Source organism: Squalius cephalus (assembly GCF_949319135.1).
Source record: "Squalius cephalus genome assembly, chromosome: 3".
Classification (NCBI taxonomy): Eukaryota; Metazoa; Chordata; class Actinopteri; order Cypriniformes; family Leuciscidae; genus Squalius; species Squalius cephalus.
Genome location: NC_137124.1, coordinates 11,852,414 through 11,872,997, shown reverse-complemented (window position 1 = coordinate 11,872,997; position 20,584 = coordinate 11,852,414). Strand labels below are relative to the sequence as shown.

Genomic DNA, 20,584 nt, shown 5'->3' with positions numbered 1-20,584 from the left:
ACAGACAAACGCTCAATTAACAGCTCGAGGTGTGATGCGGTGTTTGATACAGGATGGGCCTGCGTGTATATTCAGAGTTTGCTCTTTGAAGTCGACTAACAAGCTCCTTGTCAAATGTTTATTCCAGTAAATCCTACAAGGCAGCGGTGATATCCCGAATTTGATCAAATTCAAAACACCCGCACGCAGCAGACAAAAGCATCGTCGCTTCCAAATTAGATTGACGGCCGCTTTGGTCGAACCTGATTGGCTGATTCGAATGTTCACGCTTCACAGCTGATTCACATTTTAAATGGCACGCGGGAACGGAATCCGGCTTTAAAACCAAAGGCCGAACATTTGTCGCTACGTGGTACTTGCCAGTCACAGGGTTTAGTCCGCGTCTTCCACCTGGAATAAAGCAAGGAGTCGAGTGTTTGTCCAGAGTTCAGTCAGGTGTTTTGTTTGCGTTAAAGTTATTTTTTGAACGACACTGCCCTCGTTTTATTGAGCTGCCGTTGAGTTGTGTAAAGCAGTCCAAAAACGCATAGCAATGTTTGAGGTAAGTTGTTTATTTTTGTTTTGCTTTAAGATTAATGCATGGCTCCACTTCTTTTGATCTATTATTAAAATGTCTTTCACACAAAATGCTGTGAGTAACTGTAATGGGAGTCACTGAAATGATTATTACAATTTCTAGTTAAAATGTGACTTTATTTAAATGGTCCCCTTTGAACATTCTGTTGATTATGTAACTTTACAACTATGTCAACTAACTCTCATTAGAGCATTAGTAAACCGTTAACTCTTGTTATGCTCCTAAACAGACACTCTGTACTGACTAGAAGTAACTTTGTAACTACATGTCAACTTATTCTAACCCTACCAGTCTACTAATACTCTACTAACACTGAGTTAGTAGACCTGTTGGTGCAATGTTACTTGTGTACTAGGTGTTAACCAAATGTTAAAATGACTAATAAAAATAAATGTACTCCAGTCAATGGTGAAATTATAACTTGAAACTCTAAAAATAATACTTTTCTCTCATTCTAGACCAGTCAAGATGACCTGTTTCTGTTCCCTACTGAAGGCCTGAATGAGGCTTTCTTCCCTGAAACAGAGGGTCTAGGGCGAGGGAGCTTGTCCCTTGCCGAGGCTTTGCTTCCCCTGGTTGAGTCTCCATCATCCCCTCCGATGACCCCCTGGCTCTGCTCCACTCGCTACAAGACCGAACTGTGCAGCCGCTATGCTGAGACGGGTACCTGCAAGTATGCCGAACGCTGCCAGTTTGCCCACGGCCTTCACGATCTCCACGTACCCTCCCGCCATCCCAAGTACAAAACCGAGCTGTGTCGTACCTACCACACCGCCGGCTACTGCGTTTATGGCACGCGTTGTCTGTTTGTGCACAACCTTAAAGAGCAAAGGGCCGTCCGTCCCCGGCGCAGGAATGTACCGTGCCGTACCTATCGTGCGTTCGGGGTTTGCCCTTTCGGCACCAGATGCCATTTCCTTCATGTCGAGGGTGGCTCTGAATCAGACGGTGGGGAGGAAGAGCGAACCTGGCCGTCTCCGTCACAATCCCAAGAGTGGAAGCCTCGAGGTGCCCTCTGTCGCACCTTTAGTGCTTTTGGTTTCTGTCTGTATGGCACCCGTTGCCGGTTCCAGCATGGGCTTCCCAATACAATCAAAGGCGTCAACTTGAACCGCACATCCTGGCCTCATCAGATGCCCAATGGAGGATCCATTTCGCCAGTCTCGGACATGTGTTCGTCTCCATCTCCGCCTCCATCCGCTTTGGCCTCGCCGGTGTTCCCCGACGGCTCTGGTCCGATCACGCCACCGTCAGTGGAAGCGGTGGCCAACAATGCGTTCACCTTCAGCAGCCAACATCTGAATGACCTGCTGCTACCGCTGGCCCTCAGGCTCCAGATGTTGGAGAAGGCTACCAATGCTGGTCCTCAAGATGCTCTAGTGTGAATCCTGTGGTGGGATCCCAGAAGTTAACCGCTATAAACTTTTAACTGTGACTGTACTGTGCCAAATTTATATTTAACTTGTTTTATTAGTAAGTGTACAGTCTTTTTGTCACTTGTTTTTAACTGCTTTTGAGACTGATTCTCAAGTGTTTGCTTTATCATCTTAATTCAAGTCTGTCTTGTACTTCAGAGGCCACTTATTTTTGACAGACTGAACTAAGCCTGTAATTGGGACTTTATTTTACTGGTGTGTGTGTGTATATATGACTGATTTGAGTATGAATGTTTTAAGTAAATGATTTTTAAACTAAATGACCTAAGTTATTTTAGTAACGTCAGCATCTTTGGATCTCAATAAAATTTCCTAAAAGGATTTTTTTGCGCTTTTGTCTTTTCTAGAAATGTGACAAATGGTGAACATTTGAAAGCTGCTTTGCAGTTATTGGTATGCCAGTAGAAAGTACTGTGAAAGTTTAGGTAAGGATTATAGGAGCTATTACTTAAATTGGGAATAATAAAAATGTATTAGTGGTAATTTCTACCTATCAGCGAGTAGTAAAAATAGGATGTAATTAGGCCTACTGCTTGAATGATATAAGGACATTATTGAAGGGTTTTTCAAGCTTTGGTCACAGGACCCTCTTAAAGGTGACATAACTATAAATTGAAGAACCAATTATGAATGTCTAAATGGATAATAGGTTTCACAAGCCACACTTGTTTGTATTTGGCTCACTGAGTGAAGTTTTGGTTTAGTTATGGCTAAAAAGGAAGTGGGCTGGCAAACACTAATCTGGGCCACACTTCAGTTGTTCATTTGGGCTAAATTTATGCCAAAGGAAATTCGCTTACTGCAATGAACTATTCTAATTTCTGATCAGTCTTAAGGGAAAATGTCGAATTTAAGACTTATTTCAAAATATAATTTTATAAGTAAACTGCACTGACTTGTGGACAACCTGGCAGAAACTGCAAAAGGAAGGGGTCAACGATCCTTACTGAACCGATTCAAAAGACTCGATTGCTACGTTGAATCAAAATCGCCAGCGTAAGAATGCATGCGCATGCGCGAAGCTCACGGCCAATCAGGCGCTTCCTTCAAGTTCACCAGTGTGTTGTATATAAACAGTCTGGAGACTGAAGAGTTTAGCTGCTTGTGCTAATATAGGCACATAACGCTAGTTAAATAGAAAGTACCTTGCATTTATGAACTGATACGTCACCAATCGCCAATAAGAAGGTACGGTGTATGATTTTTAGCCCCATTTTTATTACAAGTGTGCTAAGGCAGCCTAGCGAGGAGAGTTGAATAGAGACTGATAATGCCACGCATTCTTGCCGCTTTAGCGCTAAACCTTTAATGTAAGTTAACGTTATTTCACAGCGTATTTATTTAGTGATCTCTCTAAGGGGAAGATGGCGGAGGAACGGCGCTTCGCCGAGGTGCCCCGGGAGTCCATCAAACTGATGGCCGAGAGCAGCGGGGTGGAGCTCAGCGAAGAGGTGGCAGCTCTGCTGGCTGAGGATGTGTGTTACCGACTCAGAGAGGCAACACAGGTCACATATCAGTTCATATTTTCATCTTGGAGTTTATAATACATTATATTGACATGCATTGCATGTTACCGTATAAAGCTTTTTGTTCCGTGCAAGCTTTCCACTCTCCACAGATGTTGTGCAAGCGTTGCATGATGCACGTGTCTGAATATTCTTTTAAAGCAATTCTGATATGTGCTGTTATTTAAGAAAGTTTCCATCTGAAGCTTTTATGACTGTTATTTGACATCATTCATCATGAATGCTTTTCTTGTTTTGCCTGCTTTTTATACACCTATCCATTGCTTTTAAAGCTGTGTTGATGTGCGATTCTGTCTGTCAAATGTGACCCAAAAATGAAAATCAGCCCATGATTTACTCACCCTCAAGTCATCCTAGGTGTATATGACGTTCTTCTTTCAGACGAATACAATCAGAGCTATATAAAAATGGTCTGGCTCTTCCAAGCTTTATAATGATAGTGAAAGTCCATAAAAGTGCATCTATCCATCATAAAAGTGCTCCACACAGCTCCGGGGGGTTAATAAAGGCCTTCTGAAGCAAAGCGATGCGTTTGTGTAAGAAAAATATCCATATTTAAAACTTTATAAAGTACAATAAATAACTTCCAGCCAAACAAACATACGGACTCCACTTAAGTCTAAAGCGCAACTTATGCCTCCGTCATCACAAGTTGTGTAAGTTGCGCTTTAGGCGTAAGTGGACTGCGTTTGGCCGGAAGCTTGACTTTTACTTTGTAACGTGTTTTTCGTGTTAAATATGAATATTTTTCTTACACAAATGCATCGCTTCGCTTCAGAAGGCCTTTATTAACCCCCTGGAGCTGTGCGGAGCACTTTTATGATGGAAAGATGCACTTTTACGGACTTCAAAACAGAAACAGCAATTCACTGCCATTATAAAACTTGGAAGAGCCAGGACGTTTTTTTATTTATATAACTCTGAATGTATTCGCATGAAAGAAGAAAGTCATATACACAGAGGATGACTTGAGAGTGAGTAAATCATGGGCTGATTTTCATATTTGGGTGAACTATCCCTTTAAGCTTTTGTTGATGTTTTGGATGTGTTTTATTCCTCTAAATAAGTATTTGTAAGGAAAGATGTTGAATATCCTGCAAAGAAGCAACCCAAGTCTGTTCATTTCATCTGTTTGTCCCTCTACAGAACAGCTCACAGTTTATGAGACATGCAAAGAGAAGGAAACTATGCGTGGAAGACTTCAATAGAGCGCTACGGTGGAGCAATACTGAGGTATCTCTTTGAATTCGTTTTTAATGTAAATGTGCATTATGGTGTTGTTTGATGCACTTTAACATATGGAGAGCAACATTACACTTGCTGTACATATTACAGACAGTTTGCGGCTACGGTGCGCAAGACGCCTTACCGTTCCGTCCACTGAAGGAAGGAGAGCTTTTCTTTGTAGAGGATCGGGAGGTAAATCTGGTGGAGTTGGCACTTGCTACCAACATCCCTAAAGGCTGTGCAGAAACGCTGGTTCGAGGTAAGGCGGGTATCATTAGTGAAATTTACTCAAATTCATGATCTTGCAAGTTTTGAAAAGATTCATATTGTCTGTTTTGGCAGTGAATGTGTCATATCTTGATGGGAAAGGCAATCTCGAATCTCAAGGCACAGGTAAACCTCAAAATATTTGAATTGCTGATTATTTAAAATTATTTTTAAATTATTTTTCATTTGTATCAGGTCTGGGCTTTTTATATATATAGTGAAACTCCTTAATTAATTAATTAATTATAATACATTTAATCTAAATGCCTTAATATAAACAAAACCATTATATACTACAAAATACAGTATTGAATCTATCTAAAAGGGCACATTGACCATTTCACATCACATCATCAATTATCATCAGCAAAATAATATACTGTAAATATTCAATATATCTCTCAGCTCTGTTCTGTGTTGGTTTTATTATAACATAACAGCTTGTTTCTTGTTAGTGCCCACTGCGGTTCAGTCTCTATCAGAGGATCTCCTGAAGTATTACCAACAAATAACGCGGGCCATTTTAGGAGAGGATCCACATCTCATGAAGGTACCTACACTACCTTTCAAAAGTTTGGGGTCAGTAATTTTTTTTTTATTATTATTGGTAGAAATGTTTCGTGAGCATTAAATCCGCATATTAGAATGATTTCTGAAGGATCATGTGACATTGAAGACTGGAGTAATGATGCTGAAAATTCAGCTTTGCATCACAGGGATAAATGTATTCAAATAGAAAACAGTTACTTTAAATTGTAATAATATTTAAGAAAAAAATCTTACAGACCCTTGTACTTTACTGTAGTGCTTTTATTTCACTAATGTAAACTTTTAAACATTAAAATAATACATCAGAGCACAGCTGATACTGAGCAGTTTTGTTTTCTTTTGCTAGTATAATAATGTTTTACTTTGTCCATCAGGTGGCTTTGCTAGACCTCCAGTCCAATTCAAAGATCGCTGCCCTCCTGCCTTACTTCGTTTACGTCATCAGTGGGGTACGTTTTGTCCAGGATGTAAAAATGCATTCATTAATTCTTACCCTGTGTAATAATGCCTTTTTTGTAATTGCTGTAAATCTTAGTGAATCTTGTTACATGACCACTGGCTATTTGAACCATGTTAGAATCTATGGCCCAGGCATTAAGATGTGTTTTGGTCGATCGCATAACAAGTGGACGTCGTTAAATACAGATGTAAATGGGGTCTAAAACGTTTTGAGCTTGTTCACATTTGACCACTTCCAGAGTTGGTAGAAAACGCATTTGCTTTCGTAGTGTAAATGCTCATGTGGTCGAATGTGTTTAAACAGCCACAAAAGACCGTCTACTCTCCGCTTACTGACTTAATGTGTAAACATTATGAGAAGCGGCTAGCCAGACGGGATTTAAACTTTGTCGACTGGAGACCCAAGTTTGGTTTGAAGATGAAAAATGTACCAAGCACAATGTTCTCTCATCATTCCTGATTTCTAACACACACTCACAGCGTTCGGCTGGTCTTGCGGCTGCCAGAGCAGAAACAAAAGCTGCTGCCTAACGTATGTTTTCCGTCGTCTCCGGGCGCATTCTTATGGTAAATTACGTGAGCTTATTTTGTCCATTACAATATTTACCCGCCCATAGACCCTCCCTTCATTGAAATCAGGACAGAAGTGGTTGAAAGTGGACAAAAGAGACGGATTAAAACACCAGGTGTAAACAGGAATGTGTCTCTCTCGTCTACTTGTGATCCGATCGACCAAAACTCATCTTAATACCAGGTGTAAACGGCCTATGATTCTCTCTTTTTCTTAGGTAAAGTCAGTAAGTCATGATCTGGACCAGTTAAACAGGCTATTACACATGGTGAAGAGTTTGGTGCAGAACCCGTACCTGTATCTGGGCTCATATGTGCGAAGTCTGGTGTCTAGTGTCATGTACTGCATCCTGGAGCCTCTGGCTGCCTCCATCAACCCCCTCAATGATCACTGGACCCTGAGAGACTACGCAGCCCTTCTACTCAGCCATATTTTCTGGTATTTCTTGAGCATCCTACAGTAAAATAATATTTAATTTAATCAATTTACCCATTTCATAAAAGTGGTTTGACCAGTGTTTTTCCCCATGTTGACTTGTAGGACACATGGTGATCTTGTGAGTGGGCTGTACCATCAGATCCTTCTGTCTCTGCAGAAAGTTCTTTCTGACCCGGTTCGACCTCTCTGTTCCCACTATGGCGCTGTAGTGGGTCTGCATGCTCTCGGCTGGAAGGTAAACCGCAGACAACACAACACCCACAAATACACTTCTTACTCCTAAATGTCATACTGTTTGTGTGTGTGTGTGTGTGTGTGTGTGTGTGTTTGCCACAGGCTGTTGAACGTGTGCTGTATCCGCACCTCCCTGCCTACTGGGCGAATTTACAAGCTGTGTTAGATGATTACTCTGTGTCTAACGCTCAGGTGAAAGCAGACGGCCACAAAGTCTATGGAGCCATTCTGGTAAGTAAAATACTTTAGACATTGACTATAGTGCACAAGTTTCTTTTCAGGATGTTGATATACATTCATTGATTTATTCAAGTACATTGTTATATTTTGATATGCAGTATGCAGTCTCTGACACCTTCTATTAGGGCTGCACAACTTGGCCATTTTTAAAAATGTTTATATGACTATAAAATAATAATAATAATAATAATAATCGTACTATAAAATAAAATAATAAAAAATATTACAATATGAAGTCTCCACAATATGAATCCAAAACATTTTATTTTATTTTAAAATATATAAATATATAATAGATAAAGAATTTTACTCATTATTATTATTATTATTATTATTATTATTATTGGTCGTAGTAGTAGTAATAATAATAATAATGTTTTTTATTAAATTACATTACATTAAATTGGCTTAAATTATTATATATCTACATAATAATTTTACTGTGAAATAATATAATAATTATTATTACTACTAAATTAACATATTGAACAAGAAATATTACTATTGCAATGTGTCACTGTGAAATAAAAAAAAAATTGTATTTCAGAAAAAAATATATATATTATTTTACAATCTGTAAAATGACAATACTAATATTTATTTCATAGCTGTCTTAATTTCTACATTAAGCTTTTATTTTGGTGGAAAACCATGGGGAGATCTTAAAGCTTCTCTTTTGTTAACAACAGCCGATTTATAATCGTCTATTACAAATTTGGGAAGATGGCTGGCCCATTTTGTGTTTCCAAATGCACATTATAATCGACCCAAACAAACTCAGCGCTTGCAAAGATGGAGGTTTTGTGTAATAGCATTTAGTGCAAACCAAACCCCTCTAAGACACTGAGAACACTAGATGTATGAGCTGCTTGCATGTAAAAGAACACAGTGCCGCGCTTCACTCTGAAACATGCAGCGCATATATTTATTTAATTAAATTGCAGCCTGTAGAAGTCATATCAAAATCTTGATTAATTATGCAGCCCTATCTTCTAAACAACAGTCTATTAGCCCAACCCTAATGTCTCTCATCTAAACCTCAATTGACCACTTTCTCTCCTGCCTGAAGGTGGCGGTAGAACGTTTGCTGAAGATGAAGGCACTCAGTTTGACCTTAGCAACAGAAGGAGGTGCTGCTGCTCTACCGGGCACTGCCTCAGGGGCTGTGGGGTTCAGAGAAAGCTCACCTGGCCTCAGCCCCCCTCCTGAACCCCTTTCTGAACCTCCTCTCGGCATTGCAAGTCATCTACAAGCAGGTGGAGCTGGCTGCCCATGGGAGGAGTGGACTCCTGTATCTCTTCCTGCCATGTACTGTGAACTTTACTCTTTTTTTGGAGACAGTCTGGCTGTACGCTTCAGCACTGACCCGCCACTAGCTGGCACTCAACCTGCAGGTCCCTGCCAACCGCTAGAGGGCAAGAAAGAGCTAGCGAGTGTTGCCCCTAATCTTGAGAGTACACGCAAAATGCCTCAACTCACGGCCAGTATGAACATAAGCCCACGGCAAGATGGAAGCCCACGTACGGAGCCACAACCACCCAGTCTGGCTGCCACCGCCCCGGGGAGGTACGAGTCAAACCACTTGAGTGCAACAGTCAGGTTCTGGAAGTAAAACTCCTATTCATTTTTTTCCATAGGGGAACTGATTGTTAATGATAACTTATACACCTTTAAAAATAGACCTAATGTGAGCTACAAGGGTGTTAATCTGTATGCAGTAGAATTCCTGGTGGAAAACTACACTACCCATGATTCTGCAAATAAATAACCACCAATCTATTTTTGCTGCTTCAAATCAAAGTTTGTAAGATTGTGATTAACCTCGTTACTGATTGGTTTGTTTAATGGCTTTAACAAAGACTTTTTTTTTTTTTTAAATCCCCTTTGGGGAAAATAAATGGGAAAAATTCTTCCGGAGCCAAGGCCACTGAAAAAGTGGGCAGGCGCTGTTGCACTCTGTTGACCTTTTGACCTTTAAGTCTTGCCTTAAAGGGTTAGTTCACCCAAAAATTCGGTCAGTAATTACTCCCCCTCATGTCGTTCAAAACCCGTAAGACCTTCGTTCATCTTCGGAACCTCAACAAATGAAGAGCTTTTTGATGAAATCTGAGAGCTTTACAGCAACATCAATTTACAGCAACGTCATTGCAACTTTCAAGGCCCAGAAAGTTTTTTGGGCCTTGAAAGTTGCAATGACATTGCTGTCAATGGAGGGACAGAAAGCTCTCAGATTTCATCAAAAAGATCTTCATTTGTGTTCCGAAGATGAACGAAGGTCTTATGGGTTTGGAACGACATGAGGGTGAGCAATTAATGACAGAATTCTCATTTTTGGGTGAACTAACCCTAGTTTAAATGATACTGACCAACACTACTTTAGCAAGTCTTGTCATTTAAAACACTTAAAATTGTTTAGCAAAGGTTCAAAAGGTCAAAAGGCATTTTCTCACAGGTGGTCTCTTTTTGTCCCGTGTCTGCAGATCTCTTGCCCGCTCTTCCTCCTCCTCATCTTCCGTCTCACGTTCCAGGTCATCCTCATCACGTCCAGGACGTTCAACCAGCCAGTCCCGAGATATTTTCCCTAAAGCCCGTTTTCCGCCGCCTCAGGCTGGACCTCCGGCATTCGCTTTCATCATCGGCGGGAGGCAGATGGGACGACGCTGTCAGGGACGCCGCTTCCAGACGAGCTTTACTCCAACTCCGCCTCTTACTTCCCTCCCACCTCGTGCCTACGCCCACAAGCTACCGGTCATCGGGAGGGTCAGCAAACCTGTGCGCCGCTGGACGTGTTCCCATTACTCGCTTCATCTGCCTCTTTAAAATCCAAGGGTGATGTATGTGACGTTTAGAGAAACGTGACCTCAGTGACATCTCATCAATTGACTGCATCTTAGTAACTACAGGTGAAAAATTCTATATGCTCTATGCAAATAAGGCAAGTATCATTTTGGGGAAATTTTGAATGAATTACCGTTGTTTTTACTCTAACTCTTCTGATCAGTATCATTAACTTTGAATTCTCTCAGTTATGTCAGCATCTACTGCAAATAGTATAATAGAACATGAAACCAAATAGAGTTGAAGATTATATTTACTGTATTTATAGTAGGATGAATCTACAGACACTGCTATACAATTGCTTTGTTTAATAGGGTATTTATGTTTGTAATATTTTGTCAAAATTTTTTTTTTTATATGTTTAACTTTTTTGTAATGATGTAGGCCTATAAAAATAAATACATTATCTAATGTACTCGCAAGATATTTTTATTTTGTATTTAAACTACTGTTTATAATGCCAAAGATTTTATATTTTTAGGCCTGGTAAAAAGCTGCATGTTAAATTTTCCTTATGATCCCCTTTAATTAATTAAGCAAAAACTGTGCTTAATGCATTACCCTAATGAATGAGTTGTTAAAAATTGTATAAAAACTGAAATGTTTCCATTGTTCTAGAGAATAATTCTTAAATTGTTATACATTTTAATTTATATAATGCATCATGTTTTAAAAAAATGTTTTAAAATTTGTCATTATTTAATCACTTTTACGTTGATATGCAAAGTTTCTTGTGGGAACAGAACACTATGCAAAAATATTGCGAGTGAATGCAAAAGCCATTAAATATAATTTTTTTCCCCCCATTACTATGCCCCCTTTAGAGCAGTGAATCTCAACCTTTTTTACTTTTTGTCCCTCCCATTGTCCGCAACAATATAGTCATGTGAAAAAGAAAGTACACCCTTTTGATTTCTATGTTTCAGACAGGACATAATAAATCATCTGGTCCTTGGTAGGTCTTAAAATTAGGTAAATGCAACCTCAGAAACCTCATAAAACAACAACACATGACATATTACACCGGTTTATTTAACAAAAACTTGGCCATGGACAAACTAAAGTACACCCTTACTGCTTCCATGGGAATTAAGAGGGTAAGTAGTAGTCAGCCGCTACTTATCAAATGTCTTTGATTAACTGATCATCAGTAAGTGTGACCAACTCTATAATAGCAGAAGTTGCAGAAGGAGGAAAGACATCGGCAATGACCTTAGATAAGCAATTGTTGCTGCCCATCAGTCTAGGATCAAGGCCATTTCCAAACAATTTGAAGTCCATCATTCTACAGTGTGGAAGATTACTCAAAAATGGAAAACATTCAAGACCCAAGGTCAAGAAATTCACCCCAAGGTTAGGCTGGGCAATGCTCAGAAACTGCCAAAAAACAAACAAACAAGAGCTACACCTCAGACTCAGGCCTCAGTAGGCATGTTAAAGGACAAGTTCGGTATTTTACACTTAAAGCCCTGTTTACAGATGGTTTCTGATGGAATAGAACGGTTAAGATTAAATTTTGGACAAATGCTGCTGTCCCGAGAATTTTAGGTTTCTTTCGCTTTCCCCCCCACCTCCAGAATGGTTGCATAGGTGCACTGGAACAATCCTTCCTAAAACGCATTAAACTTTTGTTTACAAAGACGTGAAACACACCGAGTGGTCAGGGGTGTTCACTGATATGCTCACACAAAAATCGCTGCAAAAGATGCTTTCCAACAGGTTTTATCGTAGTTTTTGTCCAACTCCATTGACTTGTATTGGATGTGCTGTGAGGTACGGTATTACTCTGCCGCCGGAAACTGAAATGGGGTTGTTTTCTTCTTCTTATTCTTGTTTTTTTTTTTCACGGCGGATCGCAAACAATGAAATGCCAGTGGTTTGCTTGCAAAGGTGCATTATCGCCACCAACTGGGCTTGAGTGTCTATTATTCAAGCTCTCAACTTAAGAAGTTCGGGTGTGAGGCGTTTGGAAAAATAGGTCCACAGTTTTACAACGAATGGTAAAACACCTGTTGGAAAGCATCTTTTGCAGCGATTTTTGTGTGAGCATATCAGTGAACACCCCTGACCACTCGGTGAGTTTCACGTCTTTGTAAACGAAAGTTTAATGCGTTTTAGGAAGGATTGTTCCAGTGCACCTATGCAACCATTCTGGAGGTGGGGGGGAAAGCGAAAGAAACCTAAAATTCTCGGGAAAGCAGCATTTGTCCAAAATTTAATCTTAACCGTTCTATTTCATCAGAAACGATCTGTAGACAGGACTTTAAGTGTAAAATACCGATCTTGTCCTTTAAATGTTAAAGTTCATGACAGTACGATTAGAAAAAGACTGAACAAGTATGGTTTGTTTGGAAGGGTTGCCAGGAGAAAGCTGCTTCTCTCTAAAAGAAAATGGCAACAACGTTTTATTTGAACAAACCACAAGACTTCTGGAACAATGTCCTTTGGACAGACGAGACCAAAGTGGAGATGTTTGGCCATAATGCAAAGCGCCACGTTTGGCGAAAACCAAACACAGCATATCAGCACAAACACCTCATACCAACTGTCAAAAACTGGTGATGGGGTGATGATCTGGGCTTGTTTTGCAGCCACAGGACCAGGGCACCTTGCAGTCATTGAGTCGAACTCCTCTGGATACCAAAGTATTCTAGAGTCAAATGTGAGGCCTTCTCTCCGACATCTAAAGCTTGGCTGAAATTGGCTCATGCAACAGGACAATGATCCCAAGCATTAGAAACTTCCAGGCAGGTGAGCTAAACTCTACAGGACCATTGGTCCTCCATGACCAAGGGCCAACATGGAACATGAACATCCTGGTTACTCTTCTATATATCTTTTCTTTTTTATATGTGTCTTTTCTATACATTCTTCAAAATGTCTTAATTTTCCATAGAAAATCAAATGGGTTTGGAGCAACATGATGGTGAGTAGCTAAATGTCAGAATTAAAATAAAATAAAAATCCTTTAAGATATAAAGTTATGTTCTGATGACAACCGGATTAAAGTGCAATCTCACTTTTTAACCTGTTGGGGCAACCAATAAAGTTTTTTTTAGATTCTGTTGTACTTGCCGGAGAAGGCTGATAGTGTCACAGATGTCCGCTAAACCTGTTGCATTAAACTTTCAGTGTGGTGTTGAACTTTCCATGTCAGAGCCCAGGTTTGGTTACACATGCAGCACCCCGTATTCTACCATCCTGAGAGAATACACAAACAAAACTATTTTAGTAATGTCTATTTTTGCGGATAAAGCCCGGACTTTTCTGCGTACTCACGCGTTCATCTTCATGATGATGGCGTATGGCCTGTTCATCATCCTCGGTGCTGTTGTTTTGATGATATTGGAGCAACCTGAGGAGAATTTACTCGTTCAAGAGGTCCGTGAACTAAAAGCTCTTTTTCTGATAGAGAACCCGTGTGTTGAGGAACGCAGTTTGGACAGTTTGTTAATGAACGTGCTTTCTGCGAGTAAACGTGGCGTGGCCGCACTGAAATCCGACAGCGCTGAATGCAACTTCGACTTTACGTCGTCGCTGTTTTTCGTCATTACCTTCCTCACGACCACAGGTGAGCAGTCAGATAGCAGTTAAGATGTTGGCTGGATGTTTGAAATGGAAAACTACCGCTTTGAATTTATTGAACACCATTCACAAACATTAATAATGACCGCTCTAGTTACGCATCTAATATTCTAATTATCTTATCGGACGTGGAGGACCAATGTCATGTATAAACAAAATTGCCAATGTGTACAGTGGTGTTTACAACCAAGATGCGACAATGTAGTTATTTATTTCAACATTATTTATTTATTTATGTGTCTTTTTTCTTTCTTTCTAATTTCGAACCAATTCAACCAATGCACGATATAGCCTAGTTTTGATCAAAATACATAATTTTAAATATTAAGGTAGCCTAAGTCAAGCAGTAGCCTACAAAACGTGGCAACACTTTATTTTAAGTGGACGTATTACACGTTAGGCTACTACATGTACTTAGCCTACTGTAGCCTAGTCATTGCAGTAAATTATGCATAATTACAAGTAACTGACCCTCAACCAAACCCTAACCATAACCGGAACTCTAGTAAGTAGTTAATTAATATTAGGCTACTCCGTACTTATTTGACTAAGTGCAATGTAAATATGTGACCTTAAAATAAACCAAAACATTGTTTATCCTTTAGAATTTATTTATCCTTTAGAACTTATTTAGTATACAGTTAACCAGTGCACATATAGTTTAGTTCAAAATAATTAAAAAATATTATTTAAGTCTACACACACTAGCCTACAAAACATTTGTTTGTTTGTTTATTCTTTGGAATTCATTTATTCGTAAGAACTTGTAGGATTGAGCATATTGTTTCTTTAATTAGTCAACAAACCAGATACATGCTTGATTTATAGTTAAAACTAGCCTATTTCTTGATTTTAATCTCACACACAAGTCTACACACTCAATACAAAAAAAAAATACATTTTAAAACACATTCTCACATTTTTTATTAATTTAAGGATACAGTCAACTTAGCAAATGCATGACTTATTTATAGTTTATTTTTTACATTATTTATTTTTGTCTTAATATTTCAGTCCACACTCAATACAAGCTTTATCTATTTTTTTAGTTTTTAATGTATGTATTTTTATATTCAGTCTTAACTAAAGAATGACTGATAATTGATTTGATTTGTTTGACATTGGTTTGGTCTTCCAGTATACCATACAGTGTAATTTTGGCCCTCACATTTGTTAATAATTGTCAAAAAGGAAAGATATCTTCAAAGTCCCTGATATCTTCACACTACTTTATACAGTTTGCACTGTATAATTTCTTTGCAGGTTATGGCACCACTGTGCCCCTTTCGGATGAGGGCCGTGTGTTCTGTGTTGTTTACTGTCTTGTGGGCATCCCATTCACCATGCTGCTGCTGTCCTGCCTCACTCGTGCCCTTCTGCCCCGGGTAACACACACTCCTATTCAGAACCTTCAAGTCTTCTGGGGACTGTCTCGCAACCATGCTGCGTTGCTGCACTGCAGTGTCCTCGCCTTTTGCACAGCGACATTGTTCTTTCTTCTACCTGCTGGTGCCCTGTGTCTGCTGGAGAACCACTGGAGTTACCTGGAGTCGCTGTATTTTTGTTTTATTTCACTCAGCACGACTGGACTGGGTGACTACCTGCCCGGGAGGACGCAAAGCCAAGCAGCACGTCAGGTGCTGGAGTTAGCAACCTCCTGTAAGTCCCAACACTTCCTTTTAGGATTTAAAAAAAAAAAAAAACATGTTGGATTAAGCATATTTATTTTCTTTAATTTAAGTCAACAAACCAAAGCATGATCTAATTTATTCATTTTTGAATCATCATTTAGGTTACCTGATGCTTGGGCTGATTGTCCTGCTTGTCGTTCTGGAAAGCTTCTGGGAACTCCAGCAGGTTCAAGCCATTCTGCATTTTTTCTCTGGACCAACGTGGCTGGGTGAGCTGAAGGGGGTGGGTTTGGATGAGCTTGTGCTCAGTGGGGACATGGTAGGTCCAGAAGAGGAGCCTCATTACACTCTTCCGATATCCACAATCTCCCCTACTTTCTCAGACTCACCTGCCACTCCAACAGTAGAGCTGCCACCAAACTTTGACATGCCACCCATGGCGACCTCCAAAGAAAAAGTTTCCCCTTCACTAAGACCAAACTCCTCCCCAGGAGGAGACTAGTCTTACAACTTGGTCACCACATTTTTTTCTTTAAGACTGTTCATAACTGTTTTATAGTCAGTTATATAAAAACATATATTGGTCTAATTTGATACTAGAAAGTAAAACTGATTGTCCTTTGACTCAACGCTAGTTGGTTAGACTAGTACTTAAAACACAATCTTAAAGGAGAACTCCGGTCAATTTTTTTGTAAATTTGGAGTGCTGTCATTACAGAGAACAACGACAAAAATCGGTGTTGCCTACACTGTGTTATCCTCTTTTTAAAATTTGCACCCTGTTGACTTCAATGGGGCAAGTTTTAAACCTGCTTTTAGCCTCTTAACATCCTTGAGGTGTCATTACAAGTGCCCAGCCATGTGAGTGATTCCTTTAGAGTGAACACGGGTGAATCTGACTGCAGTAGATGTGAAAGATATGAATAAAAATGATGTTATTTCAGCCAGCGCTCATACCTGTATTTACATCCTGTTTTCGGCTGAAGTCCACAGTAGTCGATTGTCGAGTTCGGGCGCATGATCGTACATACTAAACCTATGCGCGTGAACTCGACAATCGACTACTGTGGACTTCAGCCGAAAACAGGATGTAAATACAGATATGTGCGCTGGCTGAAATAACATCATTTTTATTCATATCTTTCACATCTACTGCAGTCAGATTCACCCGTGTTCACTCTAAAGGAATCACTCATATGGCTGGGCACTTGTAATGACACATCAAGGATGTTAAGAGGCTAAAAGCAGGTTTAAAACTTGCCCCATTGAAGTCAACAGGGTGCAAATTTTAAAAAGAGGATAACACGGTGTAGGCAACACCGATTTTTGTCGTTGTTCTCTGTACTGACAGCACTCCAAATGTACAAAAAAATGAGCTCAATGTTAAAATTGACCGGAGTTCTCCTTTAACAGAAGGGGTTTATGTTTATGCAACCGGATCTGTGTCCATGCACTTCCACTACATAACTGATATAATGAAACTGAACATTGTAAAAAGTATAAATGATATCCAGCAATGGTGTGCCTCCATCATATGCAATACTAGCTTTAATGACTAGAAGCTGGCAAACACTAGGTGGCCCTATTTGTTTATTTTCTTCAATACTCTGGATTGTTCTGAGTGGTCCATGCATTTATACTTATAATCTGTTTAATAAACAAGTTACATTTACCATGCAGATTATATGATTATAAAAAATATATATTAAAAGATTATGAATTTATTATTGATTATAAATATATGAAAACCAATATTGTCAAACATTCTACTAGTCAAAGTTTGGGCACACTTACTCATTCTTTATTATATGCATTTAATTTTCAATATTTTTGAAAAAAGATTAAAGTGTAATTACTTGTTGTTTGGGGTTGGTAAGAATTTTAAATGCCAACTTATTTTTTTTTCTCATATTATGGGAGTCAATTGTGCCCCATTACTGTTTGGTTACAAACATTCTTCAAAATATCTTTCTTTGCATTCAACAGAACAAAGACATTTTTACAAGTTTGGTACAACCTGAGGGTGAGTAAATGATGACAGATTTTTCATTTTTGGGTAAACTATCCCTTTGGTATTTATTTGATCACATTCTGCCTCTTAAAATAAATCTATTCAAATTGCGATGTTCGTGTTTAACATGTTGTTCTTCATAGATACAACAGGGAGCAGGTGTGTGTGTGTGTGTGTGTGTGTCTTTGTGTGGGATGGTGACTCAGAATCTGTGCCCAGCACTGCCTCTCCTCTGCCAGTCTGACATAAACACACTCTGCAAATGAGGTCATACACTCCTATTATGGTCTTCAGTCATTTACTGTGTGTGTGTGTGTGTGTGTGTGTGTGTGTGTGTGTGTGTGTGTGTGTGTGTGTGTGTGTGTGTGTGTGTACAACTCTCTTTGTGAGGACCAGTTTGAGTTTTAGACCATTGGAGTGAGGACAAAGACAGTAAAGTGAGGACATTTTGGCCGGTCCTCACTTTCTGAGACCCCTTTAAAGGTCTGTTTGAGGGTCAAGACTAGGTTTTAGGGATAAGGTTATAATTAGGTTAAGGGTAGGTTAAGGTTAAGGTTTCGGGTTAGGCACTTAGTTGTGATGGGTAAGGTTAGGGTAAGCAGCTAGAGATTGCATTGTGTCAATGAATGTCCTCATAAAGATAGATGTACAAGAGTGTGTGTGTGTGTGTTGCATATAGGCCAGGACTGAAGTAAAGCTGGTGCAGTGCTGGGTAATAAAACACCAACCCATTTTTAGTCACTTTTGTTTTCACACGGTTGTTTAATAAGCTGTCATTTTAAGACCTAAGGAAGGTTAAAAATACCAAATGCATAGGATAAAAATAGAAAATTAGTAAGATTGCATCCCCTCAAATTATCCTAATGGCAGAACTGCTGACATCTGTTAACAAACACAGTACACGAGTCCTTGACCGTAAGAGGCGTGACGTGAACTTCCCAGAGGAGTCGCAGAAATGATAGGGGTTTCCCCACTTGTTTACTGTGAGGACCATGAAGCATAAACATTTTCCTAAACCTGCTGACTTAAACCGTTTTAAACCCTCAGCAGTTCTTTGAACGAGGTACAGCGCTCATTAAATCAAACTTTTAACATTCAAATGGTGTTAACACATTTTTCACCAATGTAGCTTGCATGTATATTCATATGACCTTCTTACCATAGTGTCTAATGGTTTCACACCGTCAACTGCTCTTTCATTCAGATTGACAGTCAGCAGGTGTTACATGCACGTCTATATTTACCATGGTGGTTTAAATGTAATCTCTGATCTTGAACAGATGGAGTAACATTACCACAATGTAGTTTTCCACTCCTAGAGAGAGATGTATTTCAAAAGATCATGAAATGTTACTTTCCTGTGAAATTAAGGTCATGTTGTCAAACTGTGCTCTCTTAGAATGTTACATATGAGAGATTGGACATCAGGACTGTGGGTTTGTGGCAAGTCTCAAATGTCCTCCCTAAAAATAAAAATAAATGAATCAGAGCAGTATCTAATAGGACAGATCAAGAGTTTTTGATCAGTTTCGTAATTGTTCAAATCAGTTACTTTGGCTGATCTGATTCATCTTTACATTTGTAGGAATTGCTAAGAAAAAAATAATAGATTGAAGATCTAATTGAATGAAGTTTTAAGATTAAGTTTTAAAGAAAGAAATGTTTAGTGAATCAGAAATATTTCTAGGTCACTAGTGAAGTACATTTGTGTCATGCTGAGGATTCCTCTGTTCAGAAGTTCAGATTCAACTGAAGCACAAGATGCTCTTTGGATCATTCTCAAATCATGCTGGAGAACGCGATTATCGGGTCTTGACAGACATTTGAAGTTCTTATTGAATCTCATTTAATGAAATGGTCAGAGTCTGCTGAGAAATTAAGAAATTCATGCTGCACTCAAATCGTTATGCTGATAATATCATTAGTATACAGTTCAAAAGTTTGGGGGTCAGTAAGATGTTTCTCTTTTTAAGTGAATTTTAAGTGAAATGTCTTATGACCATAATATTATTGCTGTTACAGTAAAGCTGAATTTTCAGCATCATTACTCCAGTCTTCAGTGTCACATGATCCTTCGGAAATCATTCTAATATGATGATTTGCTGCTCTAGAAACATTTCTGATTATTATCAATATTGAAAAAAAGAAATAGTTTGTGGAAACGATTTTCAGGATTCTTTAATGAATAGAAATATAAAAAACAACATTTATTTGAAATGGACATTTTTGGTAACAGTGCAAATGTCTTAACCATCACTTTTGATCAATTTAATTCCCAAACTTTTGAACGGTAGTGTACATATTATAAATTGTGATCTTCACGGCTGAAATGGTTTAAGGATGGGAATGTGCTGTATTTTAAGAAATGTATACCAATGGCACTCTGGTTTGTTTAGGTTTGTCTTTTTTTAGAACATTTCCTGCAGTTGGTACTTGGGCATGGAGAGGTCAATGCTACAGGAAAACAGGAAATACTGAGACAACGACACGCTCAATTAACAGGAAGTGTACAGCTGTGAGCAGGAACCTTATTCGTGATCGTGTGAGTTTTCATCTCTCTCTTTCCTTTCCCTATCCATCTTTCATCGCTCTGTTATTCTTGGATTGATGAACAAATTAAACTGACTTAATTAATCTGTTGTCATATCCCAGAAAGGACTTCAGAAGAGAAATTGCTCATAGAACAAGTTAACTGCACCAACTTGACCATCTTGCACCCTATTTTGCCATGCTTTATATTAGGCGTTTTGGATTAGCCAAAGCTAATCTAAACTCTGATCAGCAGGGTAAGTTGAGCCTGTCCACTCACACTGATCTAGAATCAGCTCAGATCATGATGTCTGCTAAACTGATCTCAGGTCATCATAATAGCATAACATCAGGCTACCTGCTGCACAATATACCTGCTGTTTTTGCCACACCTAAACATTGTTCAAACAGTATGACTGTGCTGTATTGAACAAGACCTAACAGTCAACTGTATCAGATATAGAAG

The 20,584-nt window shown here is 39.1% G+C and overlaps 3 protein-coding genes and 1 long non-coding RNA gene across 8 annotated transcripts; 3 read left to right on the top strand and 1 right to left on the bottom strand.

Moving 5' to 3' along the window:
- Window positions 1-329: 329 nt before the first annotated feature.
- On the top strand, window positions 330-2,301 carry cth1 (cysteine three histidine 1). Its single transcript, XM_079867942.1, has 2 exons — window positions 330-541; window positions 1,036-2,301. Exons 1-2 carry the CDS (start codon window positions 533-535, stop codon window positions 1,960-1,962), a joined length of 936 nt encoding a protein of 311 aa, XP_079724068.1. The 5' UTR covers window positions 330-532; the 3' UTR covers window positions 1,963-2,301.
- A 737-nt stretch (window positions 2,302-3,038) lies between these two features.
- Window positions 3,039-11,170, top strand: taf6l (TAF6-like RNA polymerase II, p300/CBP-associated factor (PCAF)-associated factor). 4 transcript variants are annotated; one of them, XM_079865230.1, is made up of 12 exons: window positions 3,039-3,201; window positions 3,346-3,518; window positions 4,686-4,772; window positions 4,875-5,025; window positions 5,109-5,159; window positions 5,489-5,583; window positions 5,957-6,031; window positions 6,830-7,050; window positions 7,153-7,285; window positions 7,387-7,515; window positions 8,594-9,090; window positions 10,005-11,170. In XM_079865230.1, the coding sequence occupies exons 2-12, from the start codon at window positions 3,378-3,380 to the stop codon at window positions 10,342-10,344; spliced, it is 1,920 nt and encodes a 639-aa protein (XP_079721356.1). In that variant the 5' UTR covers window positions 3,039-3,201; window positions 3,346-3,377; the 3' UTR covers window positions 10,345-11,170. The 4 variants fall into 4 exon arrangements, with proteins under 4 accessions (XP_079721356.1, XP_079721358.1, XP_079721357.1 ...); XM_079865232.1 differs by having other exon boundaries at window positions 10,053-10,771; XM_079865231.1 differs by having other exon boundaries at window positions 3,049-3,201; window positions 3,372-3,518.
- Window positions 6,987-13,715, bottom strand: LOC307154982. The gene is made up of 3 exons (XR_013820446.1): window positions 13,642-13,715; window positions 13,438-13,563; window positions 6,987-7,066 (listed from the first exon to the last, which is right to left on the bottom strand). It is a non-coding gene; the product is annotated as an uncharacterized lncRNA (long non-coding RNA).
- Window positions 13,039-16,219, top strand: kcnk7 (potassium channel, subfamily K, member 7). Of its 2 annotated transcripts, none has more exons than XM_079865235.1 (3): window positions 13,039-13,113; window positions 15,211-15,606; window positions 15,740-16,219. In XM_079865235.1, the coding sequence occupies exons 1-3, from the start codon at window positions 13,083-13,085 to the stop codon at window positions 16,078-16,080; spliced, it is 768 nt and encodes a 255-aa protein (XP_079721361.1). In that variant the 5' UTR covers window positions 13,039-13,082; the 3' UTR covers window positions 16,081-16,219. The 2 variants fall into 2 exon arrangements, with proteins under 2 accessions (XP_079721361.1, XP_079721360.1); XM_079865234.1 differs by lacking the exon at window positions 13,039-13,113 and adding an exon at window positions 13,439-13,933.
- The last annotated feature ends 4,365 nt before the right edge of the window (window positions 16,220-20,584 follow it).